The 23,701-nt window shown below is 47.1% G+C and overlaps 1 protein-coding gene across 1 annotated transcript in view; it reads right to left on the bottom strand.

Annotated features, from left to right (window-relative positions):
* LOC114769910 (CUB and sushi domain-containing protein 3-like) overlaps nucleotides 1-23,701 on the bottom strand; it is a 324,749-nt gene that overhangs the window by 94,221 nt on the left and 206,827 nt on the right. The window contains 11 exon segments of the mRNA XM_028963275.1: nucleotides 2,654-2,770; nucleotides 3,603-3,797; nucleotides 3,993-4,180; nucleotides 7,229-7,367; nucleotides 7,843-8,034; nucleotides 8,325-8,527; nucleotides 10,031-10,157; nucleotides 13,143-13,334; nucleotides 14,956-15,112; nucleotides 15,631-15,800; nucleotides 22,581-22,614. Of these exon segments, the coding sequence (XP_028819108.1) occupies nucleotides 2,654-2,770; nucleotides 3,603-3,797; nucleotides 3,993-4,180; nucleotides 7,229-7,367; nucleotides 7,843-8,034; nucleotides 8,325-8,527; nucleotides 10,031-10,157; nucleotides 13,143-13,334; nucleotides 14,956-15,112; nucleotides 15,631-15,800; nucleotides 22,581-22,614 (1,714 nt within the window).

The raw sequence follows: 23,701 nt of genomic DNA, 5'->3' as shown, positions 1-23,701 counted from the left end.
TTGCTCCAGGGGGACTGTCCCTGTAACTTCTGATTGTAAGTCGCTCTGGATAAGGGTAACGGTGTTCTGCTTGTGTGTGGAGGTCCAGCAGCTTACTCTTACACTTCACACTGGGATCCTCAGGGATCACCTGAGGAAACATCAGGCCCGTGCAAAACCACACACATGTTGCAGTGTGCACTGCACGCACTATATTTGTATGCTTGTGTGTGTGTGTGTGTGCGTCAGTGTGTGTCTATTTGTTCTGGTTGATATGCAGCGAGAGCAACTTTTGTTTTGCAGACGGAGACCAATAAAAGCCCCTTCTCCAACAGAAGCAACAAACCTAATATCGCGGCTCGTGTTTGCGGCACTGATGCCAGAGGTATTACCTGGGAGGAAGCTGATAACGTTACCGAACGCCTCACTTCCAGTCTTCTGTCTGTTTGTGTCATTATTGATCTCGCTCCAGTTACGTTTTTTTTTTTTTTTTTTTTACCGCTTCTTTTTGTTTCGCAGGCATGTAACCCAAAACCCGACACCTTTAACCTAATCAACCCCTATTAAGGCTGACAGCCATCAGACAGCACATCTACGCTAGTTGCTTGAAAAATTAAGGCCCCCCGTCCATATATCATGTCTATATAGCTACCGAATCTCAAGTCCACGTGGCTAGCTAAAGCGAATGCCCGACTCTACGTCTTTGGCCCTGCGGGGCCCGGGTTCTGCTGCGTGTTCTGTTCCTTGCCGCCGCCGCCTTTGCCCTAATCGCATCTTCCCCGCAATTGACATCCATCTTGTTTCCGCCCTTCCTGCTCCAGATTACGGGCTTTGTGGCTGACGCCCAGAGAGCGGCAAATGAACCACCAGGGGAACTCCTGACAGCGCTTCGCATTAGCATACGGTTACGTTGAGTGAGTCTGTGTGAGGAAGGGGGTTTGCAAAATTCCCAACCCCCCCCCCCCCCGTTTAAATGTAAGATCCTTACAAAATAAAAAAAGTTTTTTTCACTGTTGCCGTTTGCAGAAAACAAATGCCTGCATCTTAATGGGATATCTCATGCCCTGACAGGGTAAACTGCATGCTGGGAAGAGTGACAGGACTGGGTCACAGGGATAGGGAGGTTTTTTTGGGACGACTAATCCTCTCCATTACATGTCACTACCCGAGCGGAAAACAGTGCTAACCGTTGCTAACCTGAGCACTCAGTGGCCTATCTGGTCCTTATAAAAAATCGGAGACATTATTACAGGCTCCTGTCCTGTGACGTCTCTGTCTGACCAGTGCAACTTCAATATCCAAATCATTTTTTTACTGAAGGGGAACAGCTTGGCTTAAATCAGAGTGGTACAACATATTATTAAAGAGCATGTTCCTTTGCGGTCATGATGCTCCGTGCCAACACAAAAGTTTCCAATTTTGTGTGAGATGATTTCTACCCCTGAAGATTTGTTTTGACAACAAATGACCAACAATAGTGATTACGATGGGTAACCAATGGGAACAAAGCTCGGAGGGTCGGGCCGAGTGGCACAGACATGCCTGGTGCATGCCTACAAAAGCTGCTTCAGCATCACTGCTGTGTTAGAGAATGGCCCCGCGTACATATTATATGTATATACCATATAAATATAATCAGCAGTGATCCATAGTTAACTGACCACTGAAAAAGGGGACACGTTTGCAGCAATGTGGTCAATAAAGAAAACCGAGGACACGCAAAGACCACTGAAGCAACTGAACAAACAGACACCCCTGCCGTGGCTCAGTTGAAAGCAGTAATTTTGTGGTAAAATACCATAAAGCCCCTTCGAGCAAAACCGCTCAAGTGAACTGAGCCCTTCGTCTCGCCTGTCTATAGCATCCTAGGTCGTGGCACGTAGGCGTCACGAAATGTGAGACAATCAAACCTCGACAGATGTAAAATTAATATTGCATACAGCCCTTCTGCTGCGAGGGTCTTTGCACTCGGAGGTGGCTTTCCATGTTCTACGAGTGACTGGGAATCGGCGGCTTGTTGCTAAGCTACCAGCGAGCACTTCCATTTCCTTTAAAACTCAAAATCCTCCGGGCAGAAATTACACGCGGCAAAGAGAATATCTAAAGCCACCGAAGACTTTACCCCGGTCACTTCTGAAGGGGGGGATATTAAAACAACAATGAAACGAGATACAAAGGAGTGTTTTCATATTGCATCAAACCCAATTTCGCATCACGCACAGCCCAGTGATTCAACTTACGTGCAACTGACTCAATAGAGATGAAAATGAAGCTTCTGTTCACATTCGGCCATCTAATGTTACCTTCAGATATTTTTATGACATTACATTCTATTCATCCAGCCACCTTTTCCTAGAATCACTATGGCATCAGTTCCTTTTAAAAGAAAAACGAGATTGATTTAGCACATTTGAAACGTTAATGCCTACTTTATGATGAATATTTTCTTCCTAATGCACTATAAGCACCAAACTGTTTTCACTAATATCTTAATACAGCATATTGTAATACAGCATTCCATGATTTCTATATGTGTCGGTATGAATTATTCTTCTCATTAAAAGCATGCAGCGGATCATGAAGGCATTACGAAGGGGGATGCCGACGATTTGCGTTCGTTGACTTTCACCTGCTTTTCGTGAAAAATTCGCCACACCTGCATTTAAGCGCTTACCAAATTCCCTGGGCACAGAGATGGCGTAGACGCAGCTGTGTCCTGTGGTGTAGTTCCGGGGGAAGTTTGGCGACAGCACGGTCCCCTCTGTCCCCGTGGAGCGGCTGCCACAGGGTGCTACAGACACACAGGGATCCCTCATTAACCTTGGAAAGCCACCAAGTTTGCCCAGGTGTAAAACGGCAGCGCACATATTTGCCTCCGCGCTGCATTGAGATTTTGTACATGCTCTCGTCCACATCTCTATTTTTTCTTTTTAATATTGAATATTTATCCCTATGGTCTCCATTCAGTGATTCAGGCAGCGTCGTTCGGCATTCTTTAAACCTTTCACACTCCAGAGGAATTCCACATATTTATTTCATGCTGTTGCAATAGTAGAGTGGAGCTGCCTGTCACGGCATTTCCTCGAGTACGTCGGGGGTTAAGGGAGCGATCCGTTATCTATCTGAAAAAAAAAAAAAGTAATTGCCCTCTTAATAGATCAATTAACGACTGGTCGAATTCAACCAAGTATTAGGCTGAGCCGACTGAACACGACTCGGCTGCTGGCTGCCATGGTGTATCTACACCCCGCTAATAATAACGAATCCTGTCATGAAAAGGCACCACAACGCTTGCAAAAGAGCACTGTGCCAAGATCAAAGTCATCTACAGTGTTCTGATGAAGCCATGTCTGTACATATTGATGTATTACCATTGTATTACCATTTTGTTCACGGTGGTTACGAGATTATGAGATTCCGAAAAGATAATTTCTTAATTCTGAGTCAACTTGGCCAGTTTATATAAGTAGTTTTATTATAACTTATATTAGTGCCTATACTATTATTTGTGATAAACTTTGAACGTGTGGGGGAGCATGGAAGCACTCGTTTTGGCCCCTAAAGGTCGTACATTATCAGTTTTAAATTTTTTTTGTGTATTTTATACAGCTGCTAGTGCGAACCTTGGCAGCTGGGCAGGACTCGATTCCAGCCGGGCCTGCCGTCGTCGCCCATGATGCAGGTCAGAGTGGAGTAGCCTTGGAGAACGTAGCCGGCCTCGCAGTAGAATGTCACCGTGGAGCCCAGTTTGTAGTCACTTCCCAGTCTAGTCCCGTTCATGACGTTTCCAGGGTCAAAGCAGGACTCCCGCAGCTTGGCTAAGAACGAAAACAACAAAAATGGCAGAAATAATCAATAGTAAACATGAATACACATATATTTCCTGAACACATTATGCAGAAAGTATTGTAACAGATGACGATTGGTGCAGCAAGCTCTAGTAACTTGTTGAAGTTCGTTTCTGGACCTTCTTTGGTAGTCCCGGAAGCTCGTCTGACCGCACATCTGCCTACCTTTGTACTCCAGGTGAAAGCCTGCGTAGCTGACAGAGCCGTCGCTGCGGAAGGCGAGGTACATGGTGTTGGAGCTGCTCTCAATCCGCTCCGGAAGCTTGCTGTCTTGGAAGCTCCCGATCAGGGGGCTATTACTGTCCGGCCCGTCGTAGATGTACAGGAAGTCGTAGTTGGGCTCAATGCTGAAGCTAGTGACAGGCATTGACAGCAGAAGATCAAAGCATCCGTATGCGTCAGTTTAGATCAAAGAATTCCCCGAAATAACCCTGTCCATAAAAAGGGAGTCTGAACTGCCAGCGGAGCCTTCTGAAAATCACTCTGAGGTCCTTTAATATTAGTATTATCATCACTGTCTTTGACACCATTAAAATGAAGCAGAAACCTTTCAGGACACACCATATGTACATATCATCCAAATTCCTCGGTCCTATTGCATTGCAGGCCAGGAGCCACATGGGCCTTGAAAACCTTATATAAAGTGTGAAAAGCGTTTCGGAATATTAAGAGACTTTAAAAAACAGCACCACTGTTCCATGTTATTATAAGAGCGAACGGTATATGTATGTAATCCGATGAGATTTAAGGGATAACTGTAATTTTGTTGATTAAATACAGTCTTAATACAGCACACCAACCACAACAAAATCGCATGTTACCTCCAGAAATCTGCGAACCCACTGGGCGGCAGCGCAAGGCCAGGTGAAAAACGGATAAAAAAAACGACAAAATAGGGCCCGCGGCTCACCATGTGCTCCGCAAGATAACAAACTCAGGCTCAGCAAATCCAGGACACAAGGCCCCCTGTCGGACGGGCCAGAGCGGCGACCGAGATTCGCAATGCCTGAGCTTTCGGCTAAAAAGTCTCCCGACTCTCCGAAATTCCCTCCCGCCGCAGCGCACCACGCAGCGCGGCCGAACTGCGTGTTTTGTTCCTCCTCCTTCCCGTCGCGGAGACAAGGATTCGAGGGCCCAGGAGGGATTCGAATTCGCCGCCACCGGCCTCTTGGTTTGCATTCTGATGAATGCACGGTTTGGGCAAGTGTCACCGTCTTTGCACACGACCTCTTTTTTTTTTCCCGCCATTTCTACTACAGGGGCAACAAATGGAAGCAAAAAAAAAAAACCAAACAAAAAAGTTTTATTCAGAAAACTCCCGTCTACACTGACACGGTGTGACAAATGTCCCCGCACGCAATGTCTTGTCAGGAAGCCTGGGACGTCAGGACAGGTAAGCTGTCACCGGGTTGCGCCGGCTGACGCAAGCGCAGCGCGATGGCGGGTGTCGAAGTCTCGCGCTAATCCGCGGGCCTTCGGCTCGCCCGTGTCCCTTCGCCAGACGACCCGGACCGGCCAGAGGCCGTGCGGCACTCTTCCTTATCCGCACCACGCGCAGCGAGACGCGCCGTAAACTCGCCTGGTCCCTCCATCTCTGAAGGTAAAAGGAAGACGCTCATCTAGACTCTTCTCCGTCTCGGCCCCTCGGTGGTGGAATGAACTTCCAGCTCAGTCACTGAGCACCTTCACACGGCAGCTCAACACCTTCCTCTTTAAAGAATATTTAGATGAACTTGTAACCTTCTTCTTGTCTGACTTCTGTATAGAAACTAGAACAGAGTGAATAAAAAGATTGTATTCATAGTTGGGGGTCCTGGTGAACCAGAACTGGTCACTTCATCCATGGTAACATGGAAGCACGTTGTAAGTCGCTCTGGATGAGGGCGTCTGCCAAACACCTTAAATGTTAAATGTAACATGTAAGCGTGCCGGGGTGCAGTTGCCGTAGAGCCCTGCGATTTTTTACGCCGAGCCGGCGGCGGGTGACGCCCAACCTCGGAGCCGTTAGCGCCCTTCAGAAGGTATCGGATCACTTTCCCTCTGCCGAGCCTGAATCCGCGGCTAAGCGCTCGTTGACAGAAAACGAGAATCAGAACGTGGCACGAGAGTCCTCTACGGCACGTCAAAAAAAAAAAACGTAATTCATTTTTGATAACCAGACGCGTTGGTGTTTGCCTGCGGAGCCGCCACACATCTCACAATTAGCTTTGTGACGGCTGAATCGGGCGGGACGGGGATAACGCTGAAATAGAGGTGGACGCAGTTGGAATTTTCCATTCTCGTCCGCTCCGTATCCTGGACTCGGCCTTTTGGGGGGGGGGGGGGGGGGGGGGGGGGGGGGGGGGGGGGCGCGGGGAACGGCGTCAGTAACGGACCGTGCCATGCTCATTAGGAACCCGTTTGAGGGGTCGCTCTGGGCGGCCTCGCAGCATTCGCATTTGCCGCTTCAAAGTCGACACGCGGGAGGGAGCAGACGCTAACTTGCGGGCAAATCTGGGCCGGGCATAATTGACGAGGGAAATGGCGCCTCGTCTTCTCTGACGGGACAAAATGCACCGCTCACGGTACATAAGAGTGGCTGTTCAGGTGATCTGGTCTAGGTAGCTCAAAGTCACCGCTGCTGTGGTGAGGATCGGTGGGAGCGCAACAGCCCCGTCGACTTGGCGCCGGGCCAGCTCGCCGGGCAGAGAACGTCACCCCCTCCTGGCCGGCCGTCCAGGAAGGGGGAGGGCATTGCCTTCCGGATTAACTCGGAAGGTGGGGCGGGCCAATCGCCGATGCTGGCAGCGAATAGTACTCCAACTTAACCCCGCTTTGACCCCACCTCCAAGGAACCCCCACCGCCCCCCCCCGCCCGTCCATGCCCCCCCTCCAGCTGCCCAAGTCACGCTGTGCAAAGGTTAAATGAAAAATGGATGCAATTAGCAGCATTATTTGACTGTGAAACACATTTGTCAAGTCCACTTTTATATTAATTGGTCACATCTTTCATGCCCAGGATGTTGCGCTGTACCTTAAAATGACATCGCGGAAAGGGGGGGGGGTCATTACTGCCAAAATGAGAAAAGAATTCCAGCTGGGATAATTATCTGCTTTGGACCCCAACTGTTAATAGGCAGCGATATCGCTAATCACGATGCCGTCACTTTGCATTTCCCAACGTCGACGCGATGACATCATCATGGAAATCAGCACTTCCCAAAGTGGGACCGAATTTGGGGTCCCTTAACTGTCACAAGTTTGAGTTGCTATGTTTAAAACGTTCTCATTCACCTCATCACTACTATATGAGCTGCATTTTTTTACTTGTTAATGACGGGTTGTCCTGTTGATGCCTATTCAAGCAGCAATTAATGATGCAAATCAGCATTACCAATGATGGGATTTCTGGAACGGCTTACCTGATGAAGGCAAGAGACAGGACGTAGTCGGGGTTGACGGCTATCAGCCAATCGCAGTCCTTGCTGTGCGGGTAGGGGTGAGGGTAATTCGGGGACAGGATGAACCCAGACGAGCCGGTTAAATTCCCCCCGCACGGAGCTGTGGAAAAAAAAAAAAAACACAGAGAGAGGAGTGTTCGGAGTGCATATTTCTGTCACGTCAGTGGGAAAGAGGAAAAAACGACCCACATCCAAATGAGATGTTCCTTTATTTCCTTTCGAGTTGCTGGAAGGACAACGGGGCCCTCAATAGCTTGGCTTGGATGCAGCCCATTCGGCAAGCGTCTTAAGACAGAATGGATATTAAATGGTCTAGGAGCCCATGGTGCTCGCAATGACACTGACTTAGGGGCAGTGGTGGCCTAGCGGTTAAGAAAGCGGCCCCGTAATCAGAAGGTTGCCGGTTCGAATCCCGATCCGTCAAGGTGCCAACTGAGGTGACCACTGCTCGCTCAGGGTGATGGGTTAAATGCAGAGGACAAATTTCACTGTGTGTCACAAGTGACAAGCACTTTACACTTTCACTTTACACTTTCACGTGCCTCTGGCCTGAAGATCCTGGCTGGGTAGCTCACCTATGCAGACCGGAGGGCTCGGTTGCCAGTAGTAGCGGTTTTCCACCTGGATGCAGGTGATCTTCATCTCGCCCTGCAGCTCGTAGCCCGGGTCGCAGAGGAAGGTCACCACGTCCCCCGGCTCCCGGCCGTCGCCGTTGCGGCTGCCGTTCATGGGGACTCCGGGGTCTCTGCAGGCAGTGGCCACCGAGCCTGTCAACCACAAAACAGACATGGCAAAAAAAATCAAATTAAATCGTTAGATAAATGCAGAATTAGATTGCACCACCCAATAGCAGCTCCGGAGAGTACAGGCCATTTTACGTTCTGTCACTCAAAAGCAGAAGCCTGCAGAAACCTGCCAATCCAGCAACCATCGAAGCCCTTAAATCATCCCTATATGCTGGAGGGCCCACGGACCTGTTGTCCGCAAAATCTGACGTGCTGAGCACTACACAGCCCAGCGTGTCAATCACATCTCCAGGCAGGAGAGGGACACTCACTTGAGAACTCAATGGCGAAGCCGGACTTGCTGATGTAGAAGTCCGTCTCGAACTGGATGGTGACCACGTTGAGGGTGCTGTGGATGCCCTCTGGGAGCAGGGAGCCGCTGACCTCTCTCAGGGACATCTCGTTTTCAGGTGGCCCGTCCCACACCTTCAGGATGTCGTGGGAGGCCTCGCTGTCAAAGGCTAAAAACTGCAAGCTGAGGGTCAAAGGACAAACAAGAAAAGATTTTAGAAAACAAGGACATGACACTGCTAATTTGCCCCTAAACCCTCCTTTCTAATGGAGCGTAAATTGTGAAATGTGTGACAATAAGCCCAAGTGACAAATCTGAAGGACCTGCTTCCAAAATGACAAGGTTAATAACAGGTCGGCGCCAACATTTTGGTCCAGACGCGGGAGACCCGGGGCTGCGTAGTGGCAGAGATTGTTCATGAATCACACCAGGGCTCCAATAGCATTAAACACGGATTCAGGAAAAGTTTTGTCAGCAAAGTTACAGCATCGTCCTGTTGCTTTGAGAAAAAAAAAAGCCTCAACGTGGCCATTTGTTACGGCTTAAAGGAGTAAGCCCTATTGTTACATCCCGTTTCCCTCCCTCTTTCCCGACCTAGACCAGGACGTAACACCTATCATCGTCCGTTGCAAATGTAGTTTCAGGCCTTTACAAATTCAACAACCATTGGCTCACATGCCATAGTAGAGTTTTGCTCTGCCAAAATTGTTTTTTTTTTTTTGTCAAAAATTTTACCAAGTGGAACCATCCACAATGGCAAAAAGAGCTTTTTTTCTTAATGTCCAGCCAGTGTAAACCTAGTTGCTTAATGCTCAGTCCTGCTTCCAACTCATTGTATGATGAGTTGTAAATGGAAGTCCACTAAGTATCTGTCGTTTGCGCGGTCGTCGTCGATGAAGGCAATTAGATTAAAAAATAAAGTATGGAAAAGTACACACAATTGTGTAGATAGATCAATTGCATCCACTGCCCTTTTTTTCCCTCATACTAAGCAAATGTGGCCAAAACCAATTAAAGTGCCCACAATATGGTCTTAGATGCAAAACTTCTGTAATTGGAGCCTTTGCATGTGGAGGATGACTCACAGTCCAACTGCTGCCACGCAGGCTTAGAGGAAAAAAAAAAAAAAAGAAAAACCCTCTGAAGTAACAAACGAGATTCTAGAAAAGTCGTGCCATTAAAAGCTGGCCCGGGATACACCGTCTGCCTCCAACATTAGGCTGGAGCGGCTGTGTGCAGCGCGAATAATTAAATCTGCGCAGAGCATTTCGAGTCTAATTATGCTGGCAGCCTTCAGGCCACAACCATGCACAATAGGCAGGGAAACAAAGGCAGCGTTTTTCCAGTCCGCTTTTACATGTGACATCTTTCCTGTGATTTAAATGCACTTCCTGTTTGTCCGACTAAATGGACTAACCACGGATGTAACAAATTGGTCTTTAATTGGCTGATAGGTGAATGTGGTTACGGAAGCGTCCTCGTGATCGGAAGGTTGCCGGTGCGAATCCCGATCCGCCACTGAGGTGCCACTGAGCAAAGCACCGTCCCCACACACCTGACATGGCTGCCCACTGCTCACCAGGGGTGGGGGTTAAATGCAGAGGACACATTTCGCTGTGCCACCGCGTGCCATGCTGCGCATCGCAATCACTTTCACTAACGAGAAGGTAGGTAACGCTCTGCGACCTGACGATGTTGCCGGAGTCGACCTCGATGACCCAGGTGCAGCGCAGGTTGTTGTCGTAGGGAAACGGGTACCCGGGCGACAGGATGCGTCCGGTGGACTCGCCCTTGAACCTCCCTCCACATTCAGCTGCAGTGAGAAAGAAGAGCTTCCATCAATTACCCGAGCACCGACAGGGCCCGACAGATGTCACATCGGAATTTACAGAAACAATTAGATTCACACACACAAACATTTATTAATATATTTTATTAATATATTTGATATATATATATATATTTTTAGTTATGTTATTTTATGAACATTGGACCACGTCCGCTACCAAACCAGACATACCATTAGATCATTAACACTTATATGAATGAGTGACTTGGACGTTTGGAATGTGTCACATAGCGTCTCGGAAGTATGTCCCCTTCAGCGTGGAAGTAATGGGAGGTTTGCCTGGGAGATACATGTTCTAAAAATGGAAAAATAAATAAATAAAAACCTCACTGTGAAGCCCGTGGCTAAATCAATACTGCCGCATCTGAGTGTTTGCAGGCCGCCGCCTGGGCCTGGCGATGCCCGACGTTGCCGCCGCCGCGCGCCCACTTTTCCCGCCGCTATATCCATCAACGGGGCCAATGAGGCCCGACGCCCGTCCCTCCGCCCCTTTTTTTCCCCAACGCCGGCGGGGCCTTGCCGGCTTACGCAACCTCAGCGTTATTAGTCTGCGCCTCCGCTTGCACTTTATTAACCAACTTTTCAGCGGCCCACCCCCCCCGCCTCTCTCTCTCTCTCTCTCTCTCTCTCTCTGTAAAACACAGGCTGGGTCTTCAGGAGGCTGGCCCCGTTTATTAATGCCTTTCCCCTTCCCTTCGCGACGCGGGCCTCATTTGCATAAGCCATCTACATGACAAACAATGGATGCACAGTTCAATGAAGCCTGAATAACAGGGTTCAGATCCTCTATTTGATTAATCTGAACATTAGAGAGGCTTTGAGATACCGGAGGGAGCCGCCACGGAACCTCCTTGCCCTTCTCTGCCTCCGCCTAAACCAACACCCCGCGCCACTCATCCCTCAACAGGGCAGGCGCTCAATCACGCGCCATTGGCCGCCCCGGAGCACTCAGGAACACATCATTGGCCGCTGATGCGGCTGAACTCGACACTGTGGAAGTGGATGAAGACCTCAGTGTGGACAAGCTCGTAGACTCTCGCGTCATGACACTGTGTCTAGTTCACGACTACGCCGAACCCCAGACGATCAGATGTCTGGCATGCTAAATACTTGCCAATTAGATCGACGGCCAATTAGAGCGCAGGATATAGGAAAGTGACTAAACCACACGTTTTGTACAGGATAAATATTCGGATTCCATAATTCACACAGAATAGCGCATCGTAGCCAAATCTGCTGATGCTGCACAAGTCTTTGATGCAAACCTTTTTTGCTATAAAGTCTTTTTCCGGAAAGAATAAAGGAAACTGTCATACTGTGGACTCAAATAATAGATTGGTTAAATATTTTATCTCTCTATATATATATAAAATACCGGGAGAGAAGAAAGGGGTTCATTTCTTTTTCGACTCTCATGAAGGTCAGACAAAATGACCCACGCATTTTTTTAAAAGAGCTAAGGAAGGTAAAATATCCCTCACATTATTATACATTCATTATTAATGCTGCCAGATGAAGTCCCAAAAATATTATTCCGACGCTTTGAGGTGGGTGCAGATTTTCGACCTTGAGTGACGGATAGCGCGCTTGCGAACCTGAAACAAGTGCATTTTTGCGTTCGCTCGCGAATATGTGGCTAAAAGAACTAGCACAGATTTACACTACCACGGCTAAGGAGGGGGGGGGCACTTATTTACCAGCAAGACGAGGGCGAATGAAGCCTAATCAGGATTCATCACTAAGAAAGGGGAGGTAATAAGAGGACGTGCCCTGCCTTTCGCATTTCTCGCCGCTCACCCTTGAGATTAAGTATCTCATTACCAGTGTTGACGGAGGCCGCAGCCGGGTTTATCACCATCTCGTCGCGGGACCGTTTGGACCATTCACTCTTTTCTTGGTCCTTTTGCGCGGAACGGAGACGGGGGGAAGAGCGCCGCGGCCTTGCTTAAGTGGAGGCGTGGGAGGGGCTTACGCTGCAGCAGCCACTGATTGCGACGAACGGGGGAGGGGGGGGGGGGGGGGGGGGGGGGCGACGCCCTGACACCCCGACGCCCCGGGCCTTTAGGTGGACTCTCCTCTAGAGAGGAACCTGGGCAAAATAGAAGTGGCCACCGATTGCGCTCTGGAGACACGCTCAATCAGGGTCGTGTTAGGACGAAGACGGACATTAGATCAGATTAGGATTACAATGTATTCCGTACACTGTCATCTGACATGTGTTGTGGGACTCGGACTGGAGTAAGGTCCCACACGCACCGTCAATTTGATCCAATTACTTCCAGGGCAACAGCTAAAGACGCAGAGACTTCGGAGGACGCGGCCATGCAGAAACCAAATGGCCGTCCCCTCCGCGAGATGACAGCACTGTCCAAGCAAATTTCGGTAGCAGCAGTAGAAATGTTATGGACGATGACGTCTCAACACAGATCTCCTTCCTCGAGTCAACAATAAATGCATATGCGGATGAGACGCGACGTCCAAATAACATACAATCACCGTTCGGACGCCGAGAATGCATTTTACTTCCAGATGTTGCACAGGCATAATAAAACAAAACCCATGAAGAAATTCATGACCAGACATATGTACAACTTAATGAATGGTGCATACACTCTACTCTACAGAGGCCATTCTGAAGAACCGAATAAAGCAGCTGTTTCATAAATTAGATTATTCAGTGTTGCCTGCACACTTTTGGCATCATCTTAAACAGTTTGGAAGAAAATTAGCCAACACAGGAACTCTTAGGACTGTTGGAAAACCATCCCATTTTTTAAAGAGTGTGAGTGATCAGAAAAGTTCATGGCTTTGACGAAAGTCTTTGATAAAACATCTCTGCTAAATATGGCTGTTTGTGTACTGAATAAATAATTATTCATCATAATAAAAACCCAATCCTGGAACATTCCTGGGAAATACAGAGCATTCTTCGTAACAGTGTAATATTACCAATGCAGGATGGCAGTGGGTTGTCCCAAGCTCTCCTCTCCCCTGTCATGCACTTCAGCACACTGCTGCCATGGAGGGTGTAGCCAGGGTTGCACTTGTAGGTGATGGTGCTGCCAGAGAAGTGTCCCTGATCATTGACTTTGTAGCCAAACTGGGGGATGCCGGGGTCCTCACAGTGTGAGAGTTCAAAACCTAAAATGATATTTGAAAATTCATTTATGCAATTTGTGTGTATACAAGGAATACATTTTTTTTTAAATAGTTTTTCAGCGTGTCTTGTCATTAGAAACCTCACAATTAAAGCAATCATTATCACTTAGAATTTGCCGAAAAGATCCCACTGGGCTGGCTGGCAGGGATGGTGCCTTACTAAGCAGGCAGAACAATTAAGATTAAGTACTCGGATAATTTGGAGATGTCATGCAGGGCTGGAGCACAGGGCAGTTCGTTGAAAGATGCTTCCCGTTAATTTGTGTGTCTTCACACACACCAAATAAATAAACAAACAAACAAACAAACAAACAAATAAATAAATAAAAAATGACAAACATTTAATGAATAATTAATACTACTATACTGGGCTTTTTTTGGGGGTGGGGGTGGGGTATATGTTCTTGACTTTGCTATACTGGTGGATGACAATATATTTTTTTAGTATAACAAGTGTTTAATTTAATCTCGAAAAAAAGACTGACTTGGTAAAAATGACTATTGTGAATAATGTGAATGTGAATTAATTATGAATGTAACAGGGTTGACAGACATTTAAACAAATTATATAAAGTTTATTATACTTACATTTTTTGCTGCACGTAATGACAATTAATAATGGCAACTTTTCAAAAATGTAAAGATTACTGAGAAAAACCATCAGTTGCTATTTCACTGAAAAACTAATGTTATAGAGCATTAAAACAAAATCCAAATCTGGTGATTGCTCCGGAGATTCCGACAAATGATATTGTTGACGGTTTTTCTGCTCGCAAAATCATTTCGCACAGATCCCAAACTACAAATCTTATCCCGTAGGTTGCAAATAAACAGTCCACCAGGGTATTACACAAATTTAAGGCAGACAATGCAACCAATTGTTCCCCCTTAAAATGAAATACCGGTCTGTTCCGTACTGAGATTGCAGCCGTTTACGTAAAGTGTGGGCCACCGCCACTGTAGCCGCGTCCCGTCAGCCGCCGCTGATAGCCAGCTGATTACAGGTCACTGTCCCTTGGCACAGAAATTCCCGGCCCACAAGGAGAAGTAGATTACACAAAAAGCCACACTAATCTACTTTAATTTCTCCCCCGTTCGCACTCGGTGGCTAAATCGCCATGTCAGGCTTGAACCGTGGTGGCCTCGCCTTCCTCCTGACCTTTATTACACAGCCAAATAGCTAATCCTGCAGGTGAAATGAAATCGCAGGCGGGGATGGATTTAAATAGATTCGGAGCGAGATATCCCATAAGCGGGTTAATAGTTTTTTTTTTTTTTTCCTCCCCCCTCCATACTCCTTCCTTGAAGTATAATCTTGTTCGAATCTTACACTGCCAAGGGAAGGGTTCTATTTGAAGTCTTGCAGGACTTTTTCTTTTTGCTGCGGAGGCCGAACGAAGGTCGAGCAATCGGCAAATTTCTTCCCCAACCATGGACAGTTAATCCTTCTGATCTGGCTCTGCTTAATCACCTTCAGGCACACTGTTGTTTTCCTAACTCCCTGTTTAGCGCAACTCTGGTTCGGCGTGTGAAAAGCGGGCTGCAGACGTTATTAGAGGGAAAGCGGCGTGAGGGATCGATTAACGCGCGGCTGCAGACTTACTCGAGTAGACCAGTTTGAAGCCCTCGCCTGTGGCCTCCGCGTCGGAGAAGAACTCCAGCCAGAGGTGGTTGGAGGTGCTGATGAGAGTCAGGCCCAGCATGGCCGAGCCGGTGAAAGCCCCCAGCATGTGAGCGGAGTTGTCCTTCCCATCGTAAATCTGAAAGGAAGACCAAGGCTGCATATTAGACCAGATTATGTAGCGTATTGGACTTTACTGTAAAGACGGGCGATATATAAGTGACCCTGTGTGAAGGATTTAGTGTTTTGAAGGTTGCAAGTCTCTCTCACCATGTGTTGATTTGGGATGATATCTAGTTCAAAATTCCCATAATTTACATACTCATCAATCATTAAGCCACAGTGGAAGTAAAACCTAGAAGAATATTTAGATTATTTAAATAATTGTATTGCTCTGTTTCTGTACTGCATAAAAAAATTAGTGAGTCTTAAGCACAAGCTTAGGTACGAGCATATCATGGGACTTTTTCACTAGTGTAACGTCAAAGGTGTCCTCAGGACAAAAAGATTATGTGCGTGAGAGCAGTCAATCATTGAGATCGTCCCATTTTAGAGATCACTAAACTCACTAAGGACACAAATTCACAACAAGAAAAAAAAATCTGATCCTCATTTGACATGTGGGGTGTACAGCAAACATGAGGAAAAACAAAGTACCTTCAGGATGTCCCCCTGGGCGAGGTGGAAGGTCCTGGCAGATACATTAATGCCTTTGCCCGCCTGAACCTGGATGCTGTAGATGCATTCGTGATTGTTGTCGTAGTTCATGGGGTAGTTGGGCGACAGCAGGATGCCCTCGTTGTTGAAGACGGACGATCCGCACTCAGCTAGACGTGGTGAGAGGGAGAACACACACACAAGAACACAAAAAAATCGGAACATTGGAAAATCCTCGCGGAGACCAAACCGTAGTCTACAAATTGTATTACGTTAATAAAGAAGTGCTAGTCGAACAGCTTCGTAGGAGCACATGAGTACCACTACTTGGTCATCTGTGGCGCCTGTAAGACATGCGGAATGGCACCTGTCAGATTAGCACCTCACATTTACATTAGAATTTATCCAGAGCGACGTTCAATCAGTAGTTACAGGGACAGTCCCCCCCTGGAAACACTCAGGGTTAAGTGTCTTGCTCAGGGACACGATGGTAGTAAGTGGGATTTGAACCTGGGTCTTCTGGTTCATAGGCGAGCGTGTTACCCACTAGACTACTACCAACCTATCTATCCAGAAAAATACCACAGTATTTATCCAGAAGGACTTACAATCAGTAGTTACAGGGACAGTCCCTCCCCTGGAGACACTCAGGGTTAAGTGTCTTGCTCAGGGACATGATGGTAGTAAGTGGGATTTGAACCTGGGTCTTCTGGTTCATAGGCGAGCGTGTTACCCACTAGACTACTACCAACCTATCTATCCAGAAAAATACCACAGTATTTATCCAGAGGGACTTACAGTCATTAGTTACAGGGACAGTCCCCCCCCCTGGAGACACTCAGGGACACGATGGTAGTAAGTGGGGTTTGAACCTGGGCCTTCTGGTTCTAGTTACCCACTAGGCTACGACCAAGGTGCCAAATGCATACGCAGTGAATGTCCTCTGCTTTTTGGTGAACAGTGGGCAGCCATGAAAGGCATCTGGCACCTCAGTGGCACATTTATGGCATTTATCAGAAAAAAGTCATAACGACGGGTGAGTTAGGGCAGACGATTGGTAAAGGGAGCCTCACACCGAAGAACAACCATCAAAGCGCAGCCTTAATGGCACAACAGACAGTAAAATCAGACGTATTAATACCCATCATGCATCCTGTGCGGGGAGCTGGCGTGCATAAACCTCCGCAGCCCGTCTGATTTATTAAAGGCTTCTGTGCCACCCCTGTCCTCGGTGGTGGATGTTGTGATGATGTTACCTGTGTCATACTTTAAATAAATCACAGCGGCCGCTCCATTTAGTAAATTGCCCACACTCTCTCGCTCCGTGGCAAATCTGGCTGATCGTGAGAGGGGAGAGAGAGCAAGAAGGCGCCCTCCCAATGCGCCCCTCTCCATCTTTCTGAATGGATTTTGGCTGGGTGAGGCTCCCGACCCTGGCACGCTTCAAATGCAGTGTTATTCTCTCCGAAATGTTTAAATATGCATGCCGTTCTGCAGTGAGACGGATATGAGTGATGTTTTTCTTTTTGGCAACGGCAAAGCAGGAAGTACAAATCATTTAGAAGGTCTGGGAGATCCTGGAGTGTTCTAACAGCTCAGAGACGTATTTTCCCTCTGCTCACCGTATGGGTTTCGAGGGGGGAACCGGACCCTTGGTAGAGCACATTCAGAAGACTCGATGGACCATGACTAACAGATTCAACAAAATTGGCATCTCATGGGTCCCGGCATTATGGACACTAATGTCTAGGGTTCCCACACAGGCCCAGGTCTAAGGCACATTTATCGTTAAATTGCCAGCAGTGCATGGAATGCACAAACAGTCCATTAACAATTTGGTTATTCCCAAATAGTAATAATAACTGTTAAAAAAAAAAAGTTTTTTAAAAGTGAAGTGATTGTCACATGTGATACACAGCAGCACAGCACAAAAGTGAAATTTGTCCTCTGCAATTAACCATCACCCTGAGTGAGCAGTGGGCAGCCATGACAAGCGCCCACTGCTCACTCAGGGTGATGGTTAATTTGTGTGGGACGGTGCTTTGCTCAGTGGAACCTTGGTGGCTCGGGATTCGAACCAGCAACTTTCTGATTACTGGCCCTGCCAGTGGCGTTATATTTCATAGAATCATTTGCACATCACGACACAATTCACACATGTTTGCGGCATTATTACTATTTTTTATGTTTGGGGAAACTCTGTAAAATCCTGAACTATTCAGTCCATCTTGCACAGTCCAATGCGCCCTTATGGATTTCCATTTTGCAATTCGTTTTGCAATTGATCCAGAAACGTCTAATTACTGGACATTAACTTGCTGGGAGGGCTCTTGGTCATTGGCAATGGTGCCGATGTAAGCACCAATGAGCGAAAGCCCTCACCGTGGGTTAATGGCCAATCACTGTTGTAACTGGAGCTGAGAAGTGATGCGGAGAGAAGGAGTCAAACTGGGATTTCCATCTCACTCACCATTAACTATTTCAACCTTACTCTGCCTGGTTGGCTGACTCTACGTGTTCAGACACGAATCAATACAGAGGTTACACGTTCCTCAGCATCACTGTTCTGTTCAAAAGTAAAATACGAGCAGAGCTCATTATAACTCAACTAAATTAAATCACACAAGCATTACATTAAACCGATGGCCAAAAAAACTTTAGCATCCAGTTTACTTTACATTTCATTTCACACATACTGACACACACACAGTGATCAGTGATGAACAGTGAATTTTGACTGGTAATAACTTGTCCAGATGGACAGAAGACAGGTTAATCAACAAACGTGCTGGTCTGAAAGTCGAGTACTGCAGTTCTGCTGCTCAAAACGTCCACTCACTGGCAAAAAAAAGTGAACTTAGTGGCCTAGTAGGTATTTGCCTAGCGGGTAAAGAAACGGACCTGTTATCAGAAGGTTGCCCTTTTGGGATTCGAGGTGGCGATAGTAGCCTAGCGGGTAACGAACTTGCCTATGAACCAGAAGACCCAGGTTCGAATCCCACTTACTACCATTGTGTCCCTGAGCAAGACACTTAACCCTGAGTTGATCCAGGGGGGGACTGTACCTGTATCTACTCTGGATAAGGGCATCTGATAAATGCCATAAATGTGCCACTGAGGTGCCAGATGCCTTTCATGGCTGCCCACTGTTCACCAAAAAGCAGAGGACAGGCACTGCGTATGTATGTGGCACCTTGGCTGATCGGGATTCGAACCAGCAACCTTCTGATTACAGGGCCACTTCCTTAACTGCTACCACTGCCCCCTGCAACCGCTGCCCTGTTCCTGTATTCCAGCTTGTTCCTGTATGCTTCTATTGTTCTAATATTGTTCTATTGTTCGTGCTGTCACCACGAATACCACGGCACATGCCAGTTGAAATCAGAAAAGCTCTTACCAGCCACCGCCACCACCTTCAAATAGTTGAAAATGGTTTCCACCATAGCAATTCTGATGGCAGATTGTGCAGAAATATGTTGAAATGTTTACCAAGTGACAGGCCTAAGCATTGCTACTGAGCCCGGGCTTGAGAACAGTACCTTCAGTGACATGCTTGGCAGACAAACCGCTGGTTGTGAAAATGGACCCACATATTCTTTTGCCTGGCCTTGATTCGGCCCACAGATGATCAAAAATAAACTTGTTTAATAGCATTTCGGAAGTTGTAGTTAATGTTTTTGTAGTTAATGTAACTGTGATCAAAATTGTATTAATTGTGCGGATCTACTCACATGTACACACTGAAGACATTAGGTGCCTTGGGAACAGACCTGTCACATATTCTGTAAATCGGTCACATTTATGCAAATATTCTCAAAAGAGCGGCTTTTTTGTCTTTTTCATATCAACATGGAACGGAAGCTTATGTTGTTGGCTATGTAGTCATGAGAGAGAAGCAATGATTGGTTGCCACTCCACTCCACTCCACTCCCTATGCTGAAAAGAAGTGTTGGGAGGGTGGATGCGCCATAGTAAAAATGCACCGTCACTCTTAATAAATCTACTGTAAAGATAACTTGTCACTGTATTCATTTTGTTTCTATCACGAGCCTGGTGCAGGGGCGCACCCACGGAGAGAATGCCAACAGAGGCTGTGGTGGGACGAGCAGGGAGACAGAGCAGGGAGACCGGTGCTGTGACGGCAGGAGAGAAGCTGGATTTACTGTGGTGTAGTCGCAGGTAAGAGAGTGGTTGGGTGTAGAAATGGTCAGTGCCAGATGGGCTTGGGTTGTCGTGGGCAGAGAATAGTCAGGGACGTGGTGCGGGTCATAGGTCATTGGGAGCAGACGAGAGCAGACAATGTCAATCCAAAAATCAAACCAGGCGGTCGGTAGCAATTACACTCATGAACATGGATGGCTTACTTCATTCTGAGTTTAGTCCACGATGAGTTCGGGGTTTGTATTACGTTTAAATGTTTAAAACTAAATTCCAGGTTAATTTAGAAGCAAAAAAACTGTGTATTGTTTGAGTGGCTGAAAGAAAAAAAGGTTTGGGACCGTACCAACACACCAAATAGATATACTCAGACTATATGACTATATTGTTAGTTTTAATTAAAGGTTCCAGACGTAGAATACGGAAAATGTGTGAAAACAGATGCCAACCACTAGACTGAAGATGATTTGAAAAACTAGGGACACAATGGTAGTAAGTGGGATTTGAACCTGGGTCTTCTGGTCGCCTATGAACCAGAAGACCCAGGTTCAAATCCCACTTACTACCATTGTGTCCCTGAGCAGGACACTTAACACTTAACTTGCTCCGGGGGGGGGACTGTTCCTGTAACTACTGATTGTAAGTCGCTCTGATAAATGCTGTAAATGTAAAAAGGATTAATGACAACAACGCAACATTTCATTCTGACTAGCAGACAGCCATCCCGCACTTATCCGCGCGGTTCTCCTTCTGTGTCAGTGAGAGCCGGGTGAAGGTGCTTCCATATTTAAGCCACTGTAAGGCCACTTTGCAAGCAGCCATTACAAGACGGCCTCCTCCGATCGTAGGAGTCGGGGCGGCGCGTGTTGAGGGCCGTGTTCGTTTCCCGGGCTCATTTGGAACCCGCAGTTGCTTCTACGGGAGAGAGGTGCAGTGTTTGAATCAATCACAACATAATGAATCCTCGTCATGTCTGCAACACATGCAAGCCAACAGACCGAATCCAATTAAAAAACAACATTCAAACGGCAATAATTAAAACCCGTAATTGTTTGGCAGCACGGTTGCTGACTGGTTTTAATACAGGGGAAAAGGACAGAAAAAAAAAGGAAAAATATGTATTTTCCACAATGCTGAGAGCGAGGGAGCGAGAGAAATGAAGCAGGCTGCCTCTACGGTCGCCACGTCTCGACTCATCAAACGTATTTGGGGGAACTCCTACCGTGGTAACACACCACATTAGAAGGTATGTGCTGGGAGGGGGGGGTGGACAAATCAATATACAAACGCGGGAGCAACATAGGCAAAATGTTGCTGAAATTGCTTATGATGGAATGTGACCTTCTGATCCCGGGGGGGGGGGGGGGGGGGGGGGGGGGGCAGAAATCCGTATCTGATGAATCTGCAGTGCGGCACTTTTGGGTCAAAAGCTAAAATTATTCAGACAGATAATCAGACAAGGCCGATCCGGAAGAGATATTCAAATTCCGAACACATACTGCCTGCGCTCACTTCAGCACGAAAGAGCCTCTGTGTGTGTGTGTGTGTGTGTGTGTGTGAGGTTTTCAGAGCAGAAGAGAGGGGGGTTTATATAATCACAGGCGCGTTGCAAACAAACACCTAAATTGCCCGCAAATCTCTCTGCCTCATAAGAGGGAGCCATGGTGCACTTATGTGCATGCTTTTGTTATCCCAGTTACTTCTCTTTAAAAAGCGGTAAAAAAGCAGTGATTTGGCAACGCATTTCATTAAGTAAAATTGCCACTGAGCGGTGGATAGAAATGGACAGAAAGTGTTCGTGTCTGGCGGTATTGTGCAGGACCAGGGGTCTTGTGGTCTAAAGCCCCTCGTCAGGGGTTCTTCCCAGTTTAAACGTGGCTTCGTAGAAGCATTAATAAATTGTGTCTTATGGGTGACAGAAAAAAAATGACACTGGCCCGAGTGGATAGTTGATGTGACATTAGTGAATGTGCCCCATGTGCCACATCTATTACAAGGATCGGTAGACGGACATATTTTATATCGCTCTCCTAGTGTGTGAGTTAGTTACTGTAGAAAAAAGACACCTAATCATACTTCACATACACTATATATAGAGCTATCTGCATGTAAATTACAGGGTGGTAGTAGCCTAGTGGGTAACACACTCGCCCAGAAGACCCAGGTTCAAACCCCACTTACTACTATTGTGTCCCTGAGCAAGACACTTAACCCTGAGTGTCTCCAGGGGGGGACTGTCCCTGTAACAACTGATTGTAAGTCGCTCTGGATAAGGGCGCCTGGTAAAAGCTGTAAATGTCTGATAAATGCTGTAGATGTAAATTATGATTGCATTATTAATAATTCATTGTATTGATCTCAGGAAAAAAAAAGTTCAAATTATAGGAACTCAAAATGAATGTCTCCGTATATATATAGAGAGAGGAGAGACATTGACGTGGACTCTGATGTGCATTGAACGTCTTCCCTTTCTCTGTTCTGGCAACTGGCACACGCCTGCGGGCCGGTTTTAGTTTACGCCCGTTCCGGCTGTGTTCTCCCCCGTTTTTGGCCCTCGTGACGTTTTGCGTTGTTCCTGATTAATAAATCCCTTTTCGTGGCACAAGGTCCTTCGCCTGTGCTTCCTTTCTCCGTTCAGCCCGCGGTCGTGACACGTAGTAATGACGGATGTTTTCTTTTTTTTTGTCCTCCTATAAATCGTTATGTTGTGGTTGCCAGACTGCATTCAACTAAAGGCCAAATAAATGAATGGGAAAGTGGACATATTAAAGTTTTAGCTTTAATATCTCTGCATAGAGAGAGAGAGAGAGAAGCACTCCTTACTCTCTCCTTACTCTCTCGCTTTCTCACACTCCCTCCGTCTCTCCGGCCGACATAACTCAGCTCTTGATCTTCGCTGGGTATTAAACTGGGATTAGGCTGTTTTTTTTTGTCTGATGTTAATAGAAATCCCTTTATTATCCCTCTCTTCTCAAGTGAAAAGCAAACTTAATACTAGTGAATCTGGGGGCCAGTGTCACCATGGCTTCCTCTGGGAACCACCGTTGGCTGCTTGTGTAGTATCCATATGCAAGTGCGGTGTTAAATGCAGCGATGTTGACATTTACAACAGAGAGGACAGTAAAAAATAAAAAAATAAGAAAAACACGAGCAATAATAAATGAATTGATCTGCGCTGCAACCTAATCACACTGAGCGTGGGGCTCCTTTAAAACACTCTACTAATGAATGAGTGCTGATCGTGGCTTGTTTTTCTGTGTGTGTGTGTGTGTGTGTGTGTGTGTGTAGAGAAAGCCGAGTTGCTCCGTCAAGCCAGGACGCGCACTAACGCGCTGTGTCTCAGATCGGTGAGCAGCCGGCTGGTGGATGAGGACCCAATCGAAGCGGATTTGGTTAAATGAAAAGCCGCTGGGCCGGTCGGCAACAACCCCCCGCCCCAATCGGACGGAGCCAACGCTGGGGCTCTCGGGGGGGTTCGATTAATCTCCGTACATCGCCTCAACCCCCCCTCCCCAGATTGCCGCGATGATCACGACGGCCATCGACCCGGAATGCCTCTCAGCATCCGACGGGCTGCCAGATTTCCCCCCGGCTTTTTAGCTCCCCTTTCTGACACTTGCAATCTCCCTAGCCATCTTAAATGGCATAAAAGGAAAACGGGCCGAGAAGAAGTGGCCGCCCCCGAGAGGGTTCAAGATGATGACCAAGTCAGTGTACGATTACCCCTCATTCTCCTCTATCTGAGTAGAGTTAAGAGTAGATAAGTGCAAAGCCCTACTGTCACTGGCATGGTTTTATGGGGGGGGTCAGGAGGTAGCGTAAAACGTTACCGCCCTTTATTCCACATACACCTCACTGCACGCACTTTACCAGCCACCCAACACCACATTTGCATCACTATCGCTTAATCCGT

This window comes from Denticeps clupeoides, chromosome 20, assembly GCF_900700375.1.
Source record: "Denticeps clupeoides chromosome 20, fDenClu1.1, whole genome shotgun sequence".
In the NCBI taxonomy this organism is placed as follows: domain Eukaryota; kingdom Metazoa; phylum Chordata; class Actinopteri; order Clupeiformes; family Denticipitidae; genus Denticeps; species Denticeps clupeoides.
This window is presented reverse-complemented; position numbering and strand designations above follow the sequence as displayed.